Source organism: Dreissena polymorpha, chromosome 14, assembly GCF_020536995.1.
Source record: "Dreissena polymorpha isolate Duluth1 chromosome 14, UMN_Dpol_1.0, whole genome shotgun sequence".
Taxonomy (NCBI): Eukaryota; Metazoa; Mollusca; class Bivalvia; order Myida; family Dreissenidae; genus Dreissena; species Dreissena polymorpha.
Window position 1 is genome coordinate 55,913,463 of NC_068368.1, and position 16,227 is coordinate 55,929,689.

General features: G+C 35.5%; 1 protein-coding gene across 1 annotated transcript; it reads right to left on the reverse strand.

Annotated features, from left to right (window-relative positions):
* Positions 1-9,965: 9,965 nt before the first annotated feature.
* Positions 9,966-10,895, reverse strand: LOC127857383 (uncharacterized). Its single transcript, XM_052393779.1, has 2 exons — positions 10,755-10,895; positions 9,966-10,172 (listed from the first exon to the last, which is right to left on the reverse strand). Exons 1-2 carry the CDS (start codon positions 10,893-10,895, stop codon positions 9,966-9,968), a joined length of 348 nt encoding a protein of 115 aa, XP_052249739.1.
* Between the last annotated feature and the right edge of the window lie 5,332 nt (positions 10,896-16,227).

A 16,227-nucleotide genomic window follows, 5' to 3' on the forward strand; every position in this document is an offset into this window, starting at 1 on the left:
AGAGTTGTGTCCTCACACGGGAGACGGTGTTACATGAAATACACAGGGTACATTTTGTCATACCAAATTTGGTCGGCCAAAAATGAAAACAAAAATATATTGACCGGTCTTGCATATCTGTTAAATTTAGTTTGATGCTTTCTGCGATCGTAATTATTGACGTGCATTATTGGCGAAGCAATATACAGTGTACCTTAAAATAACAATTATTGCTGTTAGATTCTAACTGTTATTGTGTATGTTTCATTTACAAGCGCATATGACATGATACCATTTTCGACTGACAATGTTCAATTATCATTGCCGCACAGGACCTAAATCGACGACATTGCTTTACCACATAAATGTCGATCCCAATTTTAATGTAAAATGGTCCTTATTACATGTTTAGTTTGCTCCTAACAGTGCATTTCCAAAATAATATTACAAAGGGATTATTGAACCAAACAATTATCGACTGTGTACACAGTACAGTGTAAATATAGTCGTTGTATAATTCATTTACTTATTGCTGCACTAAACACAAAAATTATGTAGCATCCACATTTCATGTTATTCAACAGTCATCGTCTCTGAAGATTCTCTCACATCTCGATGTTGAAGTAACATAAGGCCTCATCACAGTGTATACAGTACAGTGAAGTATGTAAGAAACACTCCTGCAATCTGAAGTAAGTAAAAGGTTTCGTATAACACGATTTGTTAACGGACATATATAATCAACATGAGTTCAATCATTCAAAACGATTGGCATTTATTCAACTCACGTAATGCAGCTTGCTAAGCTGAACTGAAGGTCATATTTTAATTCAAGTTGCTTAATCCATTCCAGGAATTTACAATTAATTCTAAGCCATAACATAACAATTTATTACGCTTATAAAATAAAATGAACCTATTTGACTTGTTTTAACTACTGACCGTGAGAATGAACTCCTTAGTGATAGTGAGGAGGCCACAAGTGGTGAACCCAATCTGGTTCCCCGTCAGCTTTGACAGGAACAGGTTCAACTGAGAACGAAGAATTAAAGATCATTCGAAAGACTCTTAATATAAGTAGTGTTTTTTTCCAGGAGGGCAAAGGGGCATGGCACATTACTTTCAAAAAGGGTATTTTAACGCACAGTTTAGGCAAATAAGGGCAAAAGCGTTCCGTAAATACCTGGTGTTGTGAGAAACATAAAATCGCATCAGATGCAGTTGTGGAAAAAAACATAAAAATATAAACAAGCACAGATAATGGTAATTGATGTTTTTAACTTACTTTAATTTATATTAATATATTTACCTTGTAATTTCCATATAAGTTCCATGTTGTCTCAATAAACTGTACAGCAAGACAAACATAATATAGCAATATATGAATCTGATTATACACAGATCCACTAACATATTAATGAAACCATGTTTGTTTTATCCCATTTTCTAACGATAATCTTGTCAGATGTTTTAAACATGCGAGTAAGCTGAACAATAAAAATTTGCAAACACTCGTTTCCGTGACATACATCCAATGAGTAATTACTAATAAATATGTTGTTGGTATCTAAAACGTTTTTATGCATCGTTGATAATCACAGGCAGTTCATTTATCCATTCTAAATATATGATCTCCATCGTTAATTCGATGGTTATTTGCTATTTTTGCCGAGAGTCACAATTGATTTTTTGTATAGTCCTCAATCTTGGAGGGTTGATGTAATATATAGTTAGACCATCTCGGCACCGCATGTCTATTATGAACAAATATGATGCATGAGACTTTTTTGTTTAATTCATACATAAAGCGTTTAAATGTATAAAACAAAAACTGGTGAAATGCCTGGTGAAAGGAAGTGAGAAAGAAAACACTCTTAGCACACATAAAAACAAAGTTAATACACATGTCGAGGAGTTTCTTTGGTATGCAGAAATATAAACAACAATATACAAGTTTACATGTGTATATACCTCAGCGAGTTTCTCCACCGACACGTCCTGTACCTTTATGTCATATATGTGCTCTAGTGGTCCATGGGCCTTTGAAATGTAACAGTATTTGTTTCTTAATTCATGTACGTGTTTTTAAATATTATTATGTAATATTGATGCGAAAACTCTTCAATCTCATTTAAATCAAAATATATGGTTCACTAAATTATTTGTCGCAGTTAGGATCAAATGTCCTATTTATTTTACGTTTCGGTTAAAGCGCGGACGCTCATTTTTCCAACCAATCAAATATCTCATTATATACAAGCATTTTGCTTTTATCATTACCAATAGTAAAATAAAGTATCACAAATCCCTTTGAAGCCTATGTGGAACCATTTTACAATTTTAGACGTTTTTTTAGTAAATAAATGTATATTGTTTCTTTCTGGCTTTCATAAATTCGATCATAATTTCTTATATAAGAACATTGAATTTGTGAAATAAAAAAATGATTTCCTAATAATAAAAAAAACGAAATATGAATAATTGAAAATCATTTCATATAAAATAAGCAATTTTTTACATGAGAAAGTTAAGCCTTGCTGACACTAAGCCTTTCTAAAATAAATCGATTATGTTATATTAAAAATGCAAGGAATTTCTGATATCAACAATTTCATTTCATAATATAAATACAAACATTTTTATATCTATGATTTCTTTATAGCAAAATATAACACAAAATGTGTCCTGATGTCAAAAGCTGTTGTTTGGATACAAAAAGTTGATTTGGTGACATCAATTTTTTTTTTCAATTAAAATATTAAGAATTGAGTTTGTTTAAGCTGAATTTTTTTTTTATATACATTAACGCTGTGTTTGATAAGACAACCGTTATCATATCCATATATATTTAAACTTTCTTAAAATAACATGCTAGGAATATATGATTTTGTATAATTGTGAATTTCACTTGAGATTATTGGCTCACTCAGTAAAATTTGATCGGATTTTAAAGCAATATCACACCTAACATCAAAATGACATCGGTGTAAGTTTAAACAGAAATATCAATATGTTTCCGTCGTATAAGGCTTACCGCGTCATGTAGCAAGGCGGCAAAGGTTGCAGCGATTCCAATTACTGCCAGAGATGAAAGTAACCAGACCACGACTACAATCAATAAGTGCGTGTCCATAGTAATTTTCGTGATCTGGTAGAGCGTAAACACTCCGAGTCCCGTCCCGTACCCAAAGTTAGCGGCGTAAAACCAGCCTAGATCTTTGTCAAGTTCGACTACAAGTTTTGTAAGCTTCAAATGAAGCAAGCGCAGTCTCTGAAAATTTGGTGGAATTTTGGATCCATTTGAGCAGATATCCTGCTCGAGTTTTTCTGAAAGTATCTTGAAGAGTATAGTTAGAGTTCTCGAAAGAACGACCGTGTAAGCCTGAGTGACAATAAACACGGTACAGATCATAAATATTAATAGAATAAAGCCAATATTGGTCCAAGTGGTGTAAGGTAGTGGAAATAAATGTATCCATGCAAGTTCAGGGTATATTTCAACCAGTACTGCAACAGCAGCTACGTTGATGACTGTAATGACAAATGCTGCAATCACTACCAATTTTGTTCTAGCTTCTATCATACTATCTTGACATCGTAGTTCCATGGCCATGAATTCGGGAACAATATCATCCTCCCACGTTTTAAAACTTTTTTCAAGATTACCATACCTTCGATTTGTCATTTTAAAACAAGCAACGAAGAACGTAACGATGCTAATATTGACAAGAAAGCACTCGACAGCAAAAAGTTTATATTCGGACGAAACATAGTGAATTGCGACTCCGTACTTTATGCAAACCACAAACATTATCAACAAATACACCATTCTGAAAGTTGCCGACAAAACTGTCTTGACGTTTTTTTTGTGACCAACATTAATATACACAATATCGCTAAAGTTATAGCATCCACACAAAGCCATAACAACCAGAAGTGGCCGAATGAGCTTCTTAAGCTTGGAGGTTTGTCTGTTATCATCACCCCACGCTCCTAAAACCTCACGCTTGGCATTCATGTTGTCTATTTTTGTATTCTTAAATGTCTGAAGACCAATTTATTCAATTGTATCCAATAATTCTAAAACACCGTCCAAGTATTATACAGTTGTATTTTTAAAGATGTAAAATGTTATAGAAAAATACAATGTTCAATCAAAAGCCATTTTTCCCATCGATCAATATACTTTCTCTCCTGTCAATGCACAAAAGTATTTATTAAATTGAATTCAGAGTTCTTAAAATGTATAACCTTCGTCTTTAATTCCAATTGTTATGTTACTATTACAAAAACAACGTATCACTTGATAAATGTATTGCACAATTGCTGAAATATCGCCCAACTGTATCATCACTGATACGGTTGAATGTCACTTGTGGTAACTACAGCGCTCTTTTCACGTTCCTCGAGGCGAGAGAAAAAAAAATCCCAATAAAAAATACCTCCAGTTCTATTGAGGCTCGCACTTTTAATTCGTTTGTCATTGATTGATAAAACATCAGTTCATTCCATTTGTGTGAGCACGTGTTATTCGGATGATGATTATCTAAAGTGTTCTAGAACAGTGTGTACGTGTATTTGATAATGTTTAATAAAACCCTGAATGTTTTTAACGTCTTATTATATTTGTATTTCGGTTTAAAGTACAGTAAGATTGCCAATCGCGGAACACTTTTTTTTAAATCTTATTATTATTACTTCATTTATCAAACAACATTTATTTGACTCTGATATGAATAAAAACACCATGTCTTCCATTTTCATTTTTACTACACTGTATATGCTATTAGTTAAGCGCTGCTTTTTTGAGAAATTTGCTTAAACTTTAGAAGCAGTCATCCCTAATAACAATACGTCTTCTCCAATAAAGAACTACGTGACCTAATGTTGTTCACAAATGTCAGGGTCCGTGTTCAAACATTTTGTTTCACTGCACATGAATGACAACAAAGCATGTGAGTGAAATTGCACAGCAAGCTTGACCACGCACCTCATGTTAAGGCAATTTTGTGCATAAAAAAAATGCAAATTTCTGATTAACAAATTTAGTTTATGGAATCTAGATTGATGCAAATTGCGGTTTACGATTAAAAGCCTGAACCTGTCATTCCAGCGTTTACTGACTGAATTGTTGACGAATTGTTTTACGGCTAGTGAACTATTTTTTAAGCTCGGATAACAGTTTGAAATAAGCATATTGTCAGTAAGGAAGCGGTTAGAAAATATATATTAATAATAAATGTAATAATAAAGTTTATGAACCTTTAAAATGATTACATGTTTTGTGTCCGAAAATCTCGGTTCAAAATGTTTTCAAAGAATTTGATATAGAAACATTTGGAGACAAATTTACAGATGTTCGAAAATGAAGAGAAACTCTAAAAATTTGCGTTTGACAATCGGATACGTCATGCAATGTGTATAGCGCCGATTTTTTTCAATGGATAATAGCACGTGCTAGTAAAATAGTATAATTGACGTTTATTTGTGTTTTTAAGCTGTTCGGTGAAACAATTGTCTATTACAGGTATACATTGTTATTTACCCAATAACACATATGAAATGGTCCATCCCATTAAAGCATTCGTCTGCCAGGCTTTATGACGTAATTCGGTTGAAAAAAACGCATGATCAAATGCCACCAGATAAGCGCAACAGGGCAGAATTCTTGTACAATAGCATTGTAAAATAAACTTTTCAAAAATCTAGAGTATTTTTTTATGTGCGAAGACCCAAAAAATGAGAGTCACAAAAAATATTTTGGCTAAAAACAGGGATGTCCAAAAAATAAGTGTCCGAAAACTAAGAGTTATTACGGTAATCATTATTTTCTTCTACTGTTAGGTACCGGGTAATTTCCGCCGCGGGCGAGACAAATGTATTGATTCCAATGCAAAATATTAATTTATGATATTTTTCCGACTACTGTTGTACATCAATTACTATATTGGCGTTGGCTATACGACTCCCCAATGTATCGCTGAAACAAAATACTCTACAATCTCTTCCGAAGAAATTTTGAACAGCTCAAATCAATCTCAATAATGTCGCGAGTACCGTCAACCCGCCATCATGCGAACGAATCTACTATTTTATCTTTTACCAACTAGGGCATGGCGTCATTCATCATAACTGACAAAGTTATTATTGGTTTTCAACGAATTTCTGATGGGAACATTCATGTATGTACATCAGCATGTCTTACAACTCCGCAAATGAATAATGATCAAAGCAGCTTAAAAAAGCTTGTGTATTTATTTAATGCTTTAATTATTCTCATAATTGGTCTTACAATACCTAATGGATCAATATATTCAACATATTCGATATAGTCGAATTAATTTATTTAGGGCTCGTTTAGATTTGGTTGCCATAATATAAATTATCTTTCCAAAGACACTAACGTCTAAAGAATAGCAATATGAGAAAACATTCATTTGAGTTTCATCCGGGTATGGTATTGCTAATGCTGAAAAAATAAATACATTGGCTTGTAGTTGAACAAGTAATAAATGTGTTGCTTTGAAATCATTATAGGGGCAGTTATAAAAACAGAATGATTCGTCGACTAGTGCTTTGCTTAATCACGCCACATTGTGGAAGTATTTACGATATTTTGAAAAATGGTTAACCTTTCGGCACGTGAAATGCATATACATTTAGTTAGGATCAATTTGCAATTGCTGGTATGTTTTGGGAACATTTCGACATTTTGGCAAAGGAGAAAAAAAAGGTTCTTAATGTGGAAAAAAATGACTGTGAAATGCGCAGTCACTCCTAAAAAAGTTCAAAACGCTTAAAAATATTTTTGAAACCTGTTTTCCAAATCAACTGTCATTTAGTTTAAAACGAAAAAAAAAGACAACTTGAGCTTATACGTAGAATAGGTTTAAGTTATTTAACGAGGACATTCGTCATTTTTAGAGAAGAATGAGATTTAGAAAATCACTTGTCAGCAATTAGCATAATTGCCATAAAACGTGTGTGCCATACAAACGTGTTTGTGTAATAAATACGGTATTCCCTTTATGTGTAAGTGGTGTTAAATTGGCAGCAACAACTCAGCACACCCCACTATGCGACAACTTCAGTACAATCCACACAGTCAGCTTATGAGTTTGACATGTGTTCTGCTTATCATGGTCCATGCATTCTACAACATCCTCATCTCTAATTACTTCATCATCAGAACTGTCAGAAGTCCTGTAAGGACCCGAAAGATATTCATGTGGCATCTTTATGGGCGGTTGTCTAGACCCACTTAAGCTTTATGTTGTGATTAATATATATTTTTCAATCAGTATTTAAAAAAGGATATCACAAACTTTGTAATATGTTATTCTGTAGTCAGTTGATTTATGCTAAGACATGTAGATAGTACTTCTTGCGTGTATACTTTTTTTAGAATCGTTGTATGCGCTATGTTTTCGGACGGGTAAAGAGTTGATTTATTCCATCATCAGGCGTGCATTGTCGTATTAAACCCGACTACACAATTAATCAAGCTAACCTTATCTACTCCATCTATATTGTATGATAAATGTTTTGTCTCTAAACACTGGCTATTACTGGTGTATTAATGTTAAAGTGTTTCGTTATGTAACAAACATAATGGGCAATAACAAATAGCAGATCAAATTTGTTCGGCATAGATGGAGAATATCGCCATTATGTGTGTTGTGTTCAGTGATGCAAAACACACGTTGCAGACTGCCAGACATTTTTATGCGATAAAAATGTAAGTTGATTATACAGCATATTATTTGTTGCGAAATGTTTTTTAGCTGTGATGATTGTAGAGAGAATAGGCATACATATTAATTAGACTTAGTGAAACCATATATACACATTAATGTCATTCAGATGTGCAGTTTTAGCGAAATATGAAAATCAGTTTAAAAGGAGATGAAATGTTGAGGCTGGTTTATTTCATAGTGATAAAACAAACAAAATTCTGCTAAAACTTGTCGTTTGCAATATTCATTTCTTACGATCACCTTCACATTAACGTTATTCTGTTATGACGTTGTGTAGAAGTACCATCCAGCACTTGAACATGTGTTGAAAACACAGGTTTCGGGGCGCACATACTGGCGAAACTCGAGGGACTTATCACGCATGAGATGAACAACTGGTTGATTTATATATACCGAAAAAAAAGAAGGTATCGTGAATGACGACTTGAAAATTCGTCGTTACCGGTTTGGGTTAAAACCAATGAAGAGGACGTCGCTGGCAACCGCGGATGCCATGGTCGCACTATTTGTGGTTTTAAGTTGTTAATGTTATACGTGTTATAAGAGTTGTGCAAGACTGGAAATGTTATTTGCTGACATTCACAAAGAAACGAACCTACAAATACTCTGGGCGAGGATTTTTTCCATAGGAAATGTGACTTTCAAGGTTTTGAACAGTAAGTATTTAATCAAGCAGAGATTCATTATTCGGCTCAGTTGTTTCTATTTTTATTTTCCCAAATTAATTTATAAAACAAAATAAGAGAAAAATGACAGCGCGCAGATATTTGTTAAACATTATAATCGTGTTGTCATTTTTTATTATCAATGACAAGATGAAGCTCATATTCATTTTGGTTTCATTTTATCTTGCTGAAGGAAAAACGCTTCTTAAAATAATGCGCATTAAACGCAGTTGCACTGAACCCGTTTTTACTACATTATGTTCAATTTTATTCATTCGTTTATCAAATCGTTGAAGGCACTTCAGGTGTTCGCTCTTTCAACGTATTTGATATTACTTACAGCCACAGGACATTAAATTCGATTTTTTTACGTAGGCCAATCGACCGTCCACGAAAACTGCTACACATTATTTTACCTTTATTTGTCTACAGTGGTAAGATTTTGAAAAAAAAAACATCAGGAAGAAAATGCGATGGATTAACGATCTCTCATAATTTTATAAAGGATTCACACAAACTCCATATATGATTACAAAGATAAAACAAAATTCAAGGTATATCTAAGTTTGCGCTAAAGAAAAGTCAGTGAAAACAAGGAATGAACCACAACATAATCCTAATAATAATTGTACAATACTAAATGTTTTGGTATCAAAAAGCATTGTACGTGTATTTAATTCTCAATCAAACCACATAAAAAAATTTTTTTTTTTAATGCGTCATTTAATGTATTTCCATGTCATTGTTTATTCATTTCCATGTACTGACATTAACGTGTAACTCCTCTACTCTCCCACCCGTCACAAATATTTTTTATGAACGTACCATCTACTGCAATGTTGAAGTCGTAAATTAACATATTTTTTTCTATAGTTTAAATTGGTCAATACTTTCTGATACTTTCTCATCGTGTGCATTTATTCCGATTTAGATTTTTCATCATAAAATACTACATTTACTGGATTGCACGTCTATATTTAGTTATAGCACCTGGTCTGTTGCAACACGCACGCTTTTCATGCATGGAACTTGACAGACGACAGTAAAAATGTCGCACTTATATAAAAACACGGGATTTTTTAGATGCGTACGAAGGACTTTAATCAGCAAATATTAACACATGGCTATAGAAAATCGAAATATACATGTACTGAAATTGAATTGCTACCGCGTAGATTCGTTAAAGGTTGTTGTTTTCACAACTTACTCGCCATAAGAATTCAATTGCTCACCATTTGCTATTATCTGTTCATAAGTAACTAGAGTTAAAAGGTGTGAGAATGATGCCCTACATTGTCTTAAATGTACTGTATTAATTACCGTTTTATATTAAGTAAATGGTAATTATGTGTTAAACAATCTGCTGAAAACGCTGACGTTATTGACCGACGTCAATCAAAAATCCTAAAAAATTGCCAGATAATACCGCCCTCATAAGCATTCTCGAAACCGATTGGACGGAGAAAATTACAGTTTGACGACAGATAGTAACCTGAGAACATGCATCAGCATCACAATCATCACAACCGTCACCAAATCGCCACCATCACAATCACCACCACCGTCACCAAACAACCTCCATCACAACCACCACCACCACCATAACCACCATCATCACCACTCCCATCCCGACCACCATCACTACCACCATCATCATCACCATCATCACCACCACCGTCACAAGGACCATCACCACCAATACCACAACCAACATCACCAATATCACCACAAACATCACCAATACCACCACCACCATAACCACAACAATCACCTTCAACACCATCATCAACACCATCATCACCAACACCACTATCACCATCATCATCATCACCACCACCACCACTAACACCACCAAAATCACCACCACCACCATCTCGACAACACCATCATCATCACCACCAACACCACCATCAACACCACCATGACTTTATCACCTTCACCACCACCATCACCACCACCCAAAAAGCACCAACATAATCACCGCCAACATTTCCAACACCACAATCAACATTGCCACCACCATTACAAGCACCATCGTCACCACCAACACCACTTCCATTACCATCACCACCATTACCATCACCAACACCACCACTTCCATCACCATAACCACCACCATCCCCACCACCACCATCACCTTCAACACCATCACCATCATCACCATCACAACAATCTACATCACCACCACCATCACAACGACCATCACCAATACAACCATCACCACCTCCATCCCCACCAACACCTGTATCACAATCACCACCACATCTATCACCACCACCACCACCACAATCGCCGCCAACACCACCATCACCACCGCTACAACAATCATCACCACCATACCCATTATCACTACCATCAAAATGATCACGATCATCACCACCATCAGAACCACCATCACCACAACCATCACAATAACCATCACTTCTACCATTACCACCACCATCACCTTCATCACCATCAATATCACCAACACCACCACCACAACCTCCACCATCATTATCACCGACACCGTCACTAACTCACCACCGTCCAACCAATATCACCATCACCAACACCATCACCACCAACATAACCTCCACCATCATCACCACCTCCACAGTCATCACAAACACCAGCATAACAATCACCACTATCACACCACAACCGTCACCGTCACCATGACGACCATTATCACCAACATCACCACTACCACCATCAACACCATCACCACCACCACCATTTCCACCCCCGTAACCACTATCGCCACCACCATCACAACCATCACCGCTACCTTCACAACTATTACCACAACCATCACCACCACCATCACAAACACCGTCATCACCACAACCATCACATTCACCACTATCATCACCGCCATCATCACTATACCATCATCACAACCATCACCACCACCACCACCACAATAACCACAATCACCATCACCATTTCCACAACCACCATCGACCCACGTCAGTGTGTTTACGCTTGCGGGCAAAAAAGTGTGTCCCTCGCTGTAAACTGAGGAGCCTTGCCCGAGTTTGAGCGTCAACAATGTTAAAACGTCCTAGCTCTATAAACCAAGTCAAATGGACAGTGTTGTCTGTCTGCATACCAACAGCAGAAATGCTTACCAAAGAAAGTCAACGACAATCGCACATAACAATTATCTCTTTAAACAGACCTGTCTATCGTCATATTTGAACTTTAAAAATGATATCACTTATCTTTGTATTCACAGCAATGGCAGTGATGACGATCCACACTTCAGACTGGTACAGGTGATCTTCAGCGGTTGACCATGGTGTCTCATTATCCTAATGCCCGGACAGCTGTTGAACAAAAATATGTTAGCGATATCACCCGCGACGTATATTGGATACAGACAAATCATTTGTCCCCAATATTTTTTTTTGTCCAAATCTATTGATTAAAGTTTAAACGTGTTCGAACTGACAATGTGTTATATTTATTCCTAATTAGTTGCAGCGCAAAAACCTTCCATTTACGATAATTGACAATGTTGAAAGTTCAAAACGATCCGTATAAGTACACATTCACATTTAGGCGCACATGTAAATTGTTTAATACCTATCTTTTTTCATGCGGAATACAAAACATATATAAATTTGTATTTAGGTAATGCTTCTTTTCATTAATATCATCATGTTTTTTATACGTTGGTGGTAAATTAGTCACCTAAAACTATTTTATTACAACTAGTTTTACATCTTCATTATGTATTATTTTCAATTAACTAAAACATATTCTAAACTATGTATCTTTTTCACAAGGACCGTGTCAATTGCAAAGCACACGCCGATACAGCATGCGTAACACAATTTCATATGTACCTTGTCAACTACACATACATCCAATTCAATATCCCGACAACCAATGGTCTGAACAGTCAAGAGTCACACCTAACCATATCACCTGATCACATCTCAGAAAAGTGCAACACGCCATTTGAACAACTCAACAGATGAAGTGGTGGTACATATTTAACCCTTTACCACGTAGGAACGTATTTTGACGCATGTGTAGTCCCATAGAAAGTAAAAATAAATTAAATACCTTACTTACTTAATTCAAATTTAAAGGCTTCATTTCCAACCCTTAGATACTGATGAGCAGCAAACAACATAAAACCTGAACAGACTGGGAGTCACTCGCAGGCTGTTCTGCTGTTTGCACATAGGCATTTTTAATGTGCTTCTGAGTGAGAAAGGGTAAATCGGGTGAAGGTTTTATACGGTAAAAACATCGTCAGATTTCGAATAAATCGTGTTGGCATCTAGTGCCAGGAAAGGCACGGAGCAATGTTCAGTTATCATCTAGGTGTCGGGCAAAGCCTGTGCAGACATAGGACGGCAACCTGTACAGAAATCAGAATTTAAATGCGGCGGCAAAAACTCGATTCCTTTTTTAGCGAATTCACTTTGCAATAATGTACAGTCCTGCATGAGAAAGATCCTCTAGGTTAAAATCAAATAACAGGTGCGCCATCCAGATATTTTTTTGTTCCCGCCGGTCTGAGCACCCCTTGTGTCCGACGTCAGTCATCACCAACCGTTCGATTCCCACTTAAATTTGATCGAGCAAAAGATATACACGTATAAAGCATAGCGGTTGTCCGAATTAACTGCCAATGCTTATATATAACGAAATGTGTGCGAACTGTTTATCCCCATATTTATGTAATAGAGATAACTTAGACAAAATAACAACATGTTTCTTTTTTGACTTTCTGAAAGCATTAAAAATATTATGAAAATGGTATAATGAGAAACAGTTTAAAAAAAATTGACAATCGTCATCATATTTAATAAATATTGTTTGAATATCGAATACCTATCACACTAAGAATATAATTTCATGACGAAAATTCCCTTTACAAAACTTTTTTTGGACACCATATACAATTCAAAATGTACAATAAGATAATTGATGAAAATAAATAAAAAAAATAAATCTGCAAGCAGTAGTTTTTTCTCACGAAATAGGCAGTCATAAAGACAGCGCTGTTTACTCTTACTTTGTTTTTGATGCATTACTTGTTACCCAGGGGCGTAGATAACCTCCAAGCATTGGGGAGGCGGTACAGTTTCTGTACTGGGAACATAAAGGGGTTCGTTAGAGAGGTTGTCCTCTCCCGTGGTTCCAAAAAAAATTACAATTACAATTAATATGGTGCATTTTGGGGGAATGTTCATGTTGATATAAATGCTCGATTTGTGTCTCACTCTCAGTTTGTCATAATATCAGTGTGTCCAATGCCGCAGACGACGACCCAGAAATCTCAACAGTTATTTTTTTCTTTTCCAAATCTCGTGCTAATTAAAACATAAAATAAAGTAAATGTTTATGTATTTCATGACGGAGTTTAACAAGTGATATGAGAAATAATAACATTAACATTACATTCACAACACTATTATTTTATTACTGATGGACATGTTTAACACCTGAAATGGGAAGACTGTAATAAATAACATGAAAATACACAACAACCAATACAATATGACATGACTGGTAAAGAATATATCCACATTTCGAGCACTATTAAAATACTGAAGCAGGGAGAATAAATATGATTAAATTAAGTTAAAAAAACAAAAATTAAGGCATAATTCATTTTTAAAGTCCCAAGAACTAAATCCACGCCAAATTATTGGTTGATTGAAGACACGATTTATCATGCACTGTTCGCGTAATGTTAAAAATGAACGCAAGGTCCCTACTCTGAAAAGAATAACATTGTTAATGTAATACATTTTGTGTTAAATATTAATGATAGTGATAAAAAACATTATTAAGCAACAATACGAGAATATTTTCAATCAAAATAATGTTTTCCACGCGTGTATTTACTCAAAATTGTTAAATGGCAGCTACTAGTAACCTTTGAATAAAAGCGATTAATTAAAATTAAAAGAATAGCCTGTCCTTAATCAAAACACCGACAGCGCAATCACGGAAAAGAACAATAAAACAATTTAAGCAATGACATTTACCCGGGCCCCTGGTTATGACACCTAACAAGGTATATTGACACATCACTATTGACAACCTCGGAGCAGAGGGTGCCGGTCAACTCGTACCTAAGTCAACTCGCACGGTAGTCAACTTGCACGTTTTTTGGTCAACTCGCACGGCATTTCTGGTCAACTCGCACTTTACGAAGTCAACTCGCACCCCTCCAAAAATATATAGAAATAGATGAAGGATGTAATATGATCAGTAGTTTATAAGTAGTTTATAAGTAATAATAATAGAAATTATAATCTGAATATACGGTTATCACATTTAATGGCTCTTTTACACTTGTGGTCGGTGTTTTTCACGGGATATATGAATATGTGTAAGAGGTGTGATTGGTCTTATATACAACTAACAATTATTAAAATGGCAAAGCAATAATCAATTAAACTACATTGGTATGATAATTAATCAGTGATACTTTAATGTTTGTCACAAACACGGATAATGTTGTAAAGGGTGTTGTATACCACGCACGATTCAGTTAAAGTAAATTTAGCTTGTAATTAAAAAGTTTTACTTTTATAATCAGGTGTAAGTTACATTAAATAAAATTAAAACGAAAATTGGGTGATGTTTGTTGCATGCGGTTATTTCATAATAGATCACAGTTTCTTAGTTATGTATATAAATCGACTAAATTAAGAATAGGAGAGGGGACACATGGCTTCTGCACTGACGGCGCGTGATTACGAAAATACTGGTTTTGGGGCGGCGATTTTGGGGGATTTTACGTTTTATTTATATAACGACGACTAGCCGATATATTGGGGAGGCGTCCGTCTCCCCTGCCTTCCCATTACCTACGCCCCTGCACACGGTGTTATAACAAGTCTCTTACCATAACATCGGTATAAAACACTCGTGCGCTTTTGCGGCGCGGCTGTTTTACCCAGCTTTTCTTCTTAAATGACCTTTGCATGTCGCCAGCAGGCACGAATGAATACATTCGAATATTTTAAAGGCTGATTGGAGAGAAATCCCCTGAAATTTGGCTGCATCACTGTCTGTGTGCAGCGTAAAGAATGCAACGCTGTTCAATGTACGGAATTACGGACTACTCTCTGAATGTTCAAACGACACATAGACACAAATTGTGTCCCAGTTACAATTCCGCGTTAAAATCCATCTCGCAGAATTTCATGGTCAGAACTTGGTCACTATTTAAATCGTCAGGGGAAGGCATAATTGACTTTCGATAAACACAGTTTTGCTTTCAAGATGAGAAAAAAAACACTACCGAAATAGTTTAATGTCACGTCAAGAGAAGATCGTTTATTTATCTTACCACAAATGTTTGCGTACTCGACTAGCACGTCTGGAAATCGTTCCTAAACGCCAGGATAGGCTACCATTATTTTCCAGTGTGCTGTGCTTGCTTTTTTAAATTAAATTTTATATCGACATACATTGTGCTAAAATATGCCTTTTACAACTCGCAACGAGATTTAAAAAGACCCGCGTAATGCGACATTGGGTCTTATGCCATTCGCATATGTTTACAAACGAAGCTAGGAACCAGACTAAAGAAATCTCTTTTACGACGGTTACATTACATTACAGGTCACATAACCCCAAAACCGGAACAGGGTTACATGCAGTCAGTTTGATACTTAGCACACATTGTTCAGTGCATGCTGCATTGGATTTGTAAAATACATTGCAAATGGGATGTTTAGGTATCATTTTGAAGGTATATTTGTAAGTAAAAAAAAGCCATTTTTGTGCTCTACTTGCATTCTGTACATAGATGGGGACGTCACTACGTTATTGTCAGTAAGACCGGTGTGTACATAATGCAGTAA

What these genes read in the sequence shown, in the direction of transcription:
- LOC127857383 (XM_052393779.1), bottom strand. Translation starts at nt 10,895, where the DNA reads ATGGTGGAGGTTGTGGTGGTGGTGTTGGTGATATTGATGGTGATGAAG. An exon ending in TGATCGTGATCATTTTGATG is followed by an intron (nt 10,173 to 10,754) that starts GTAGTGATAATG and finishes ATGGTGTTGAAG; the next exon opens with GTGATTGTTGTGGTTATGGT.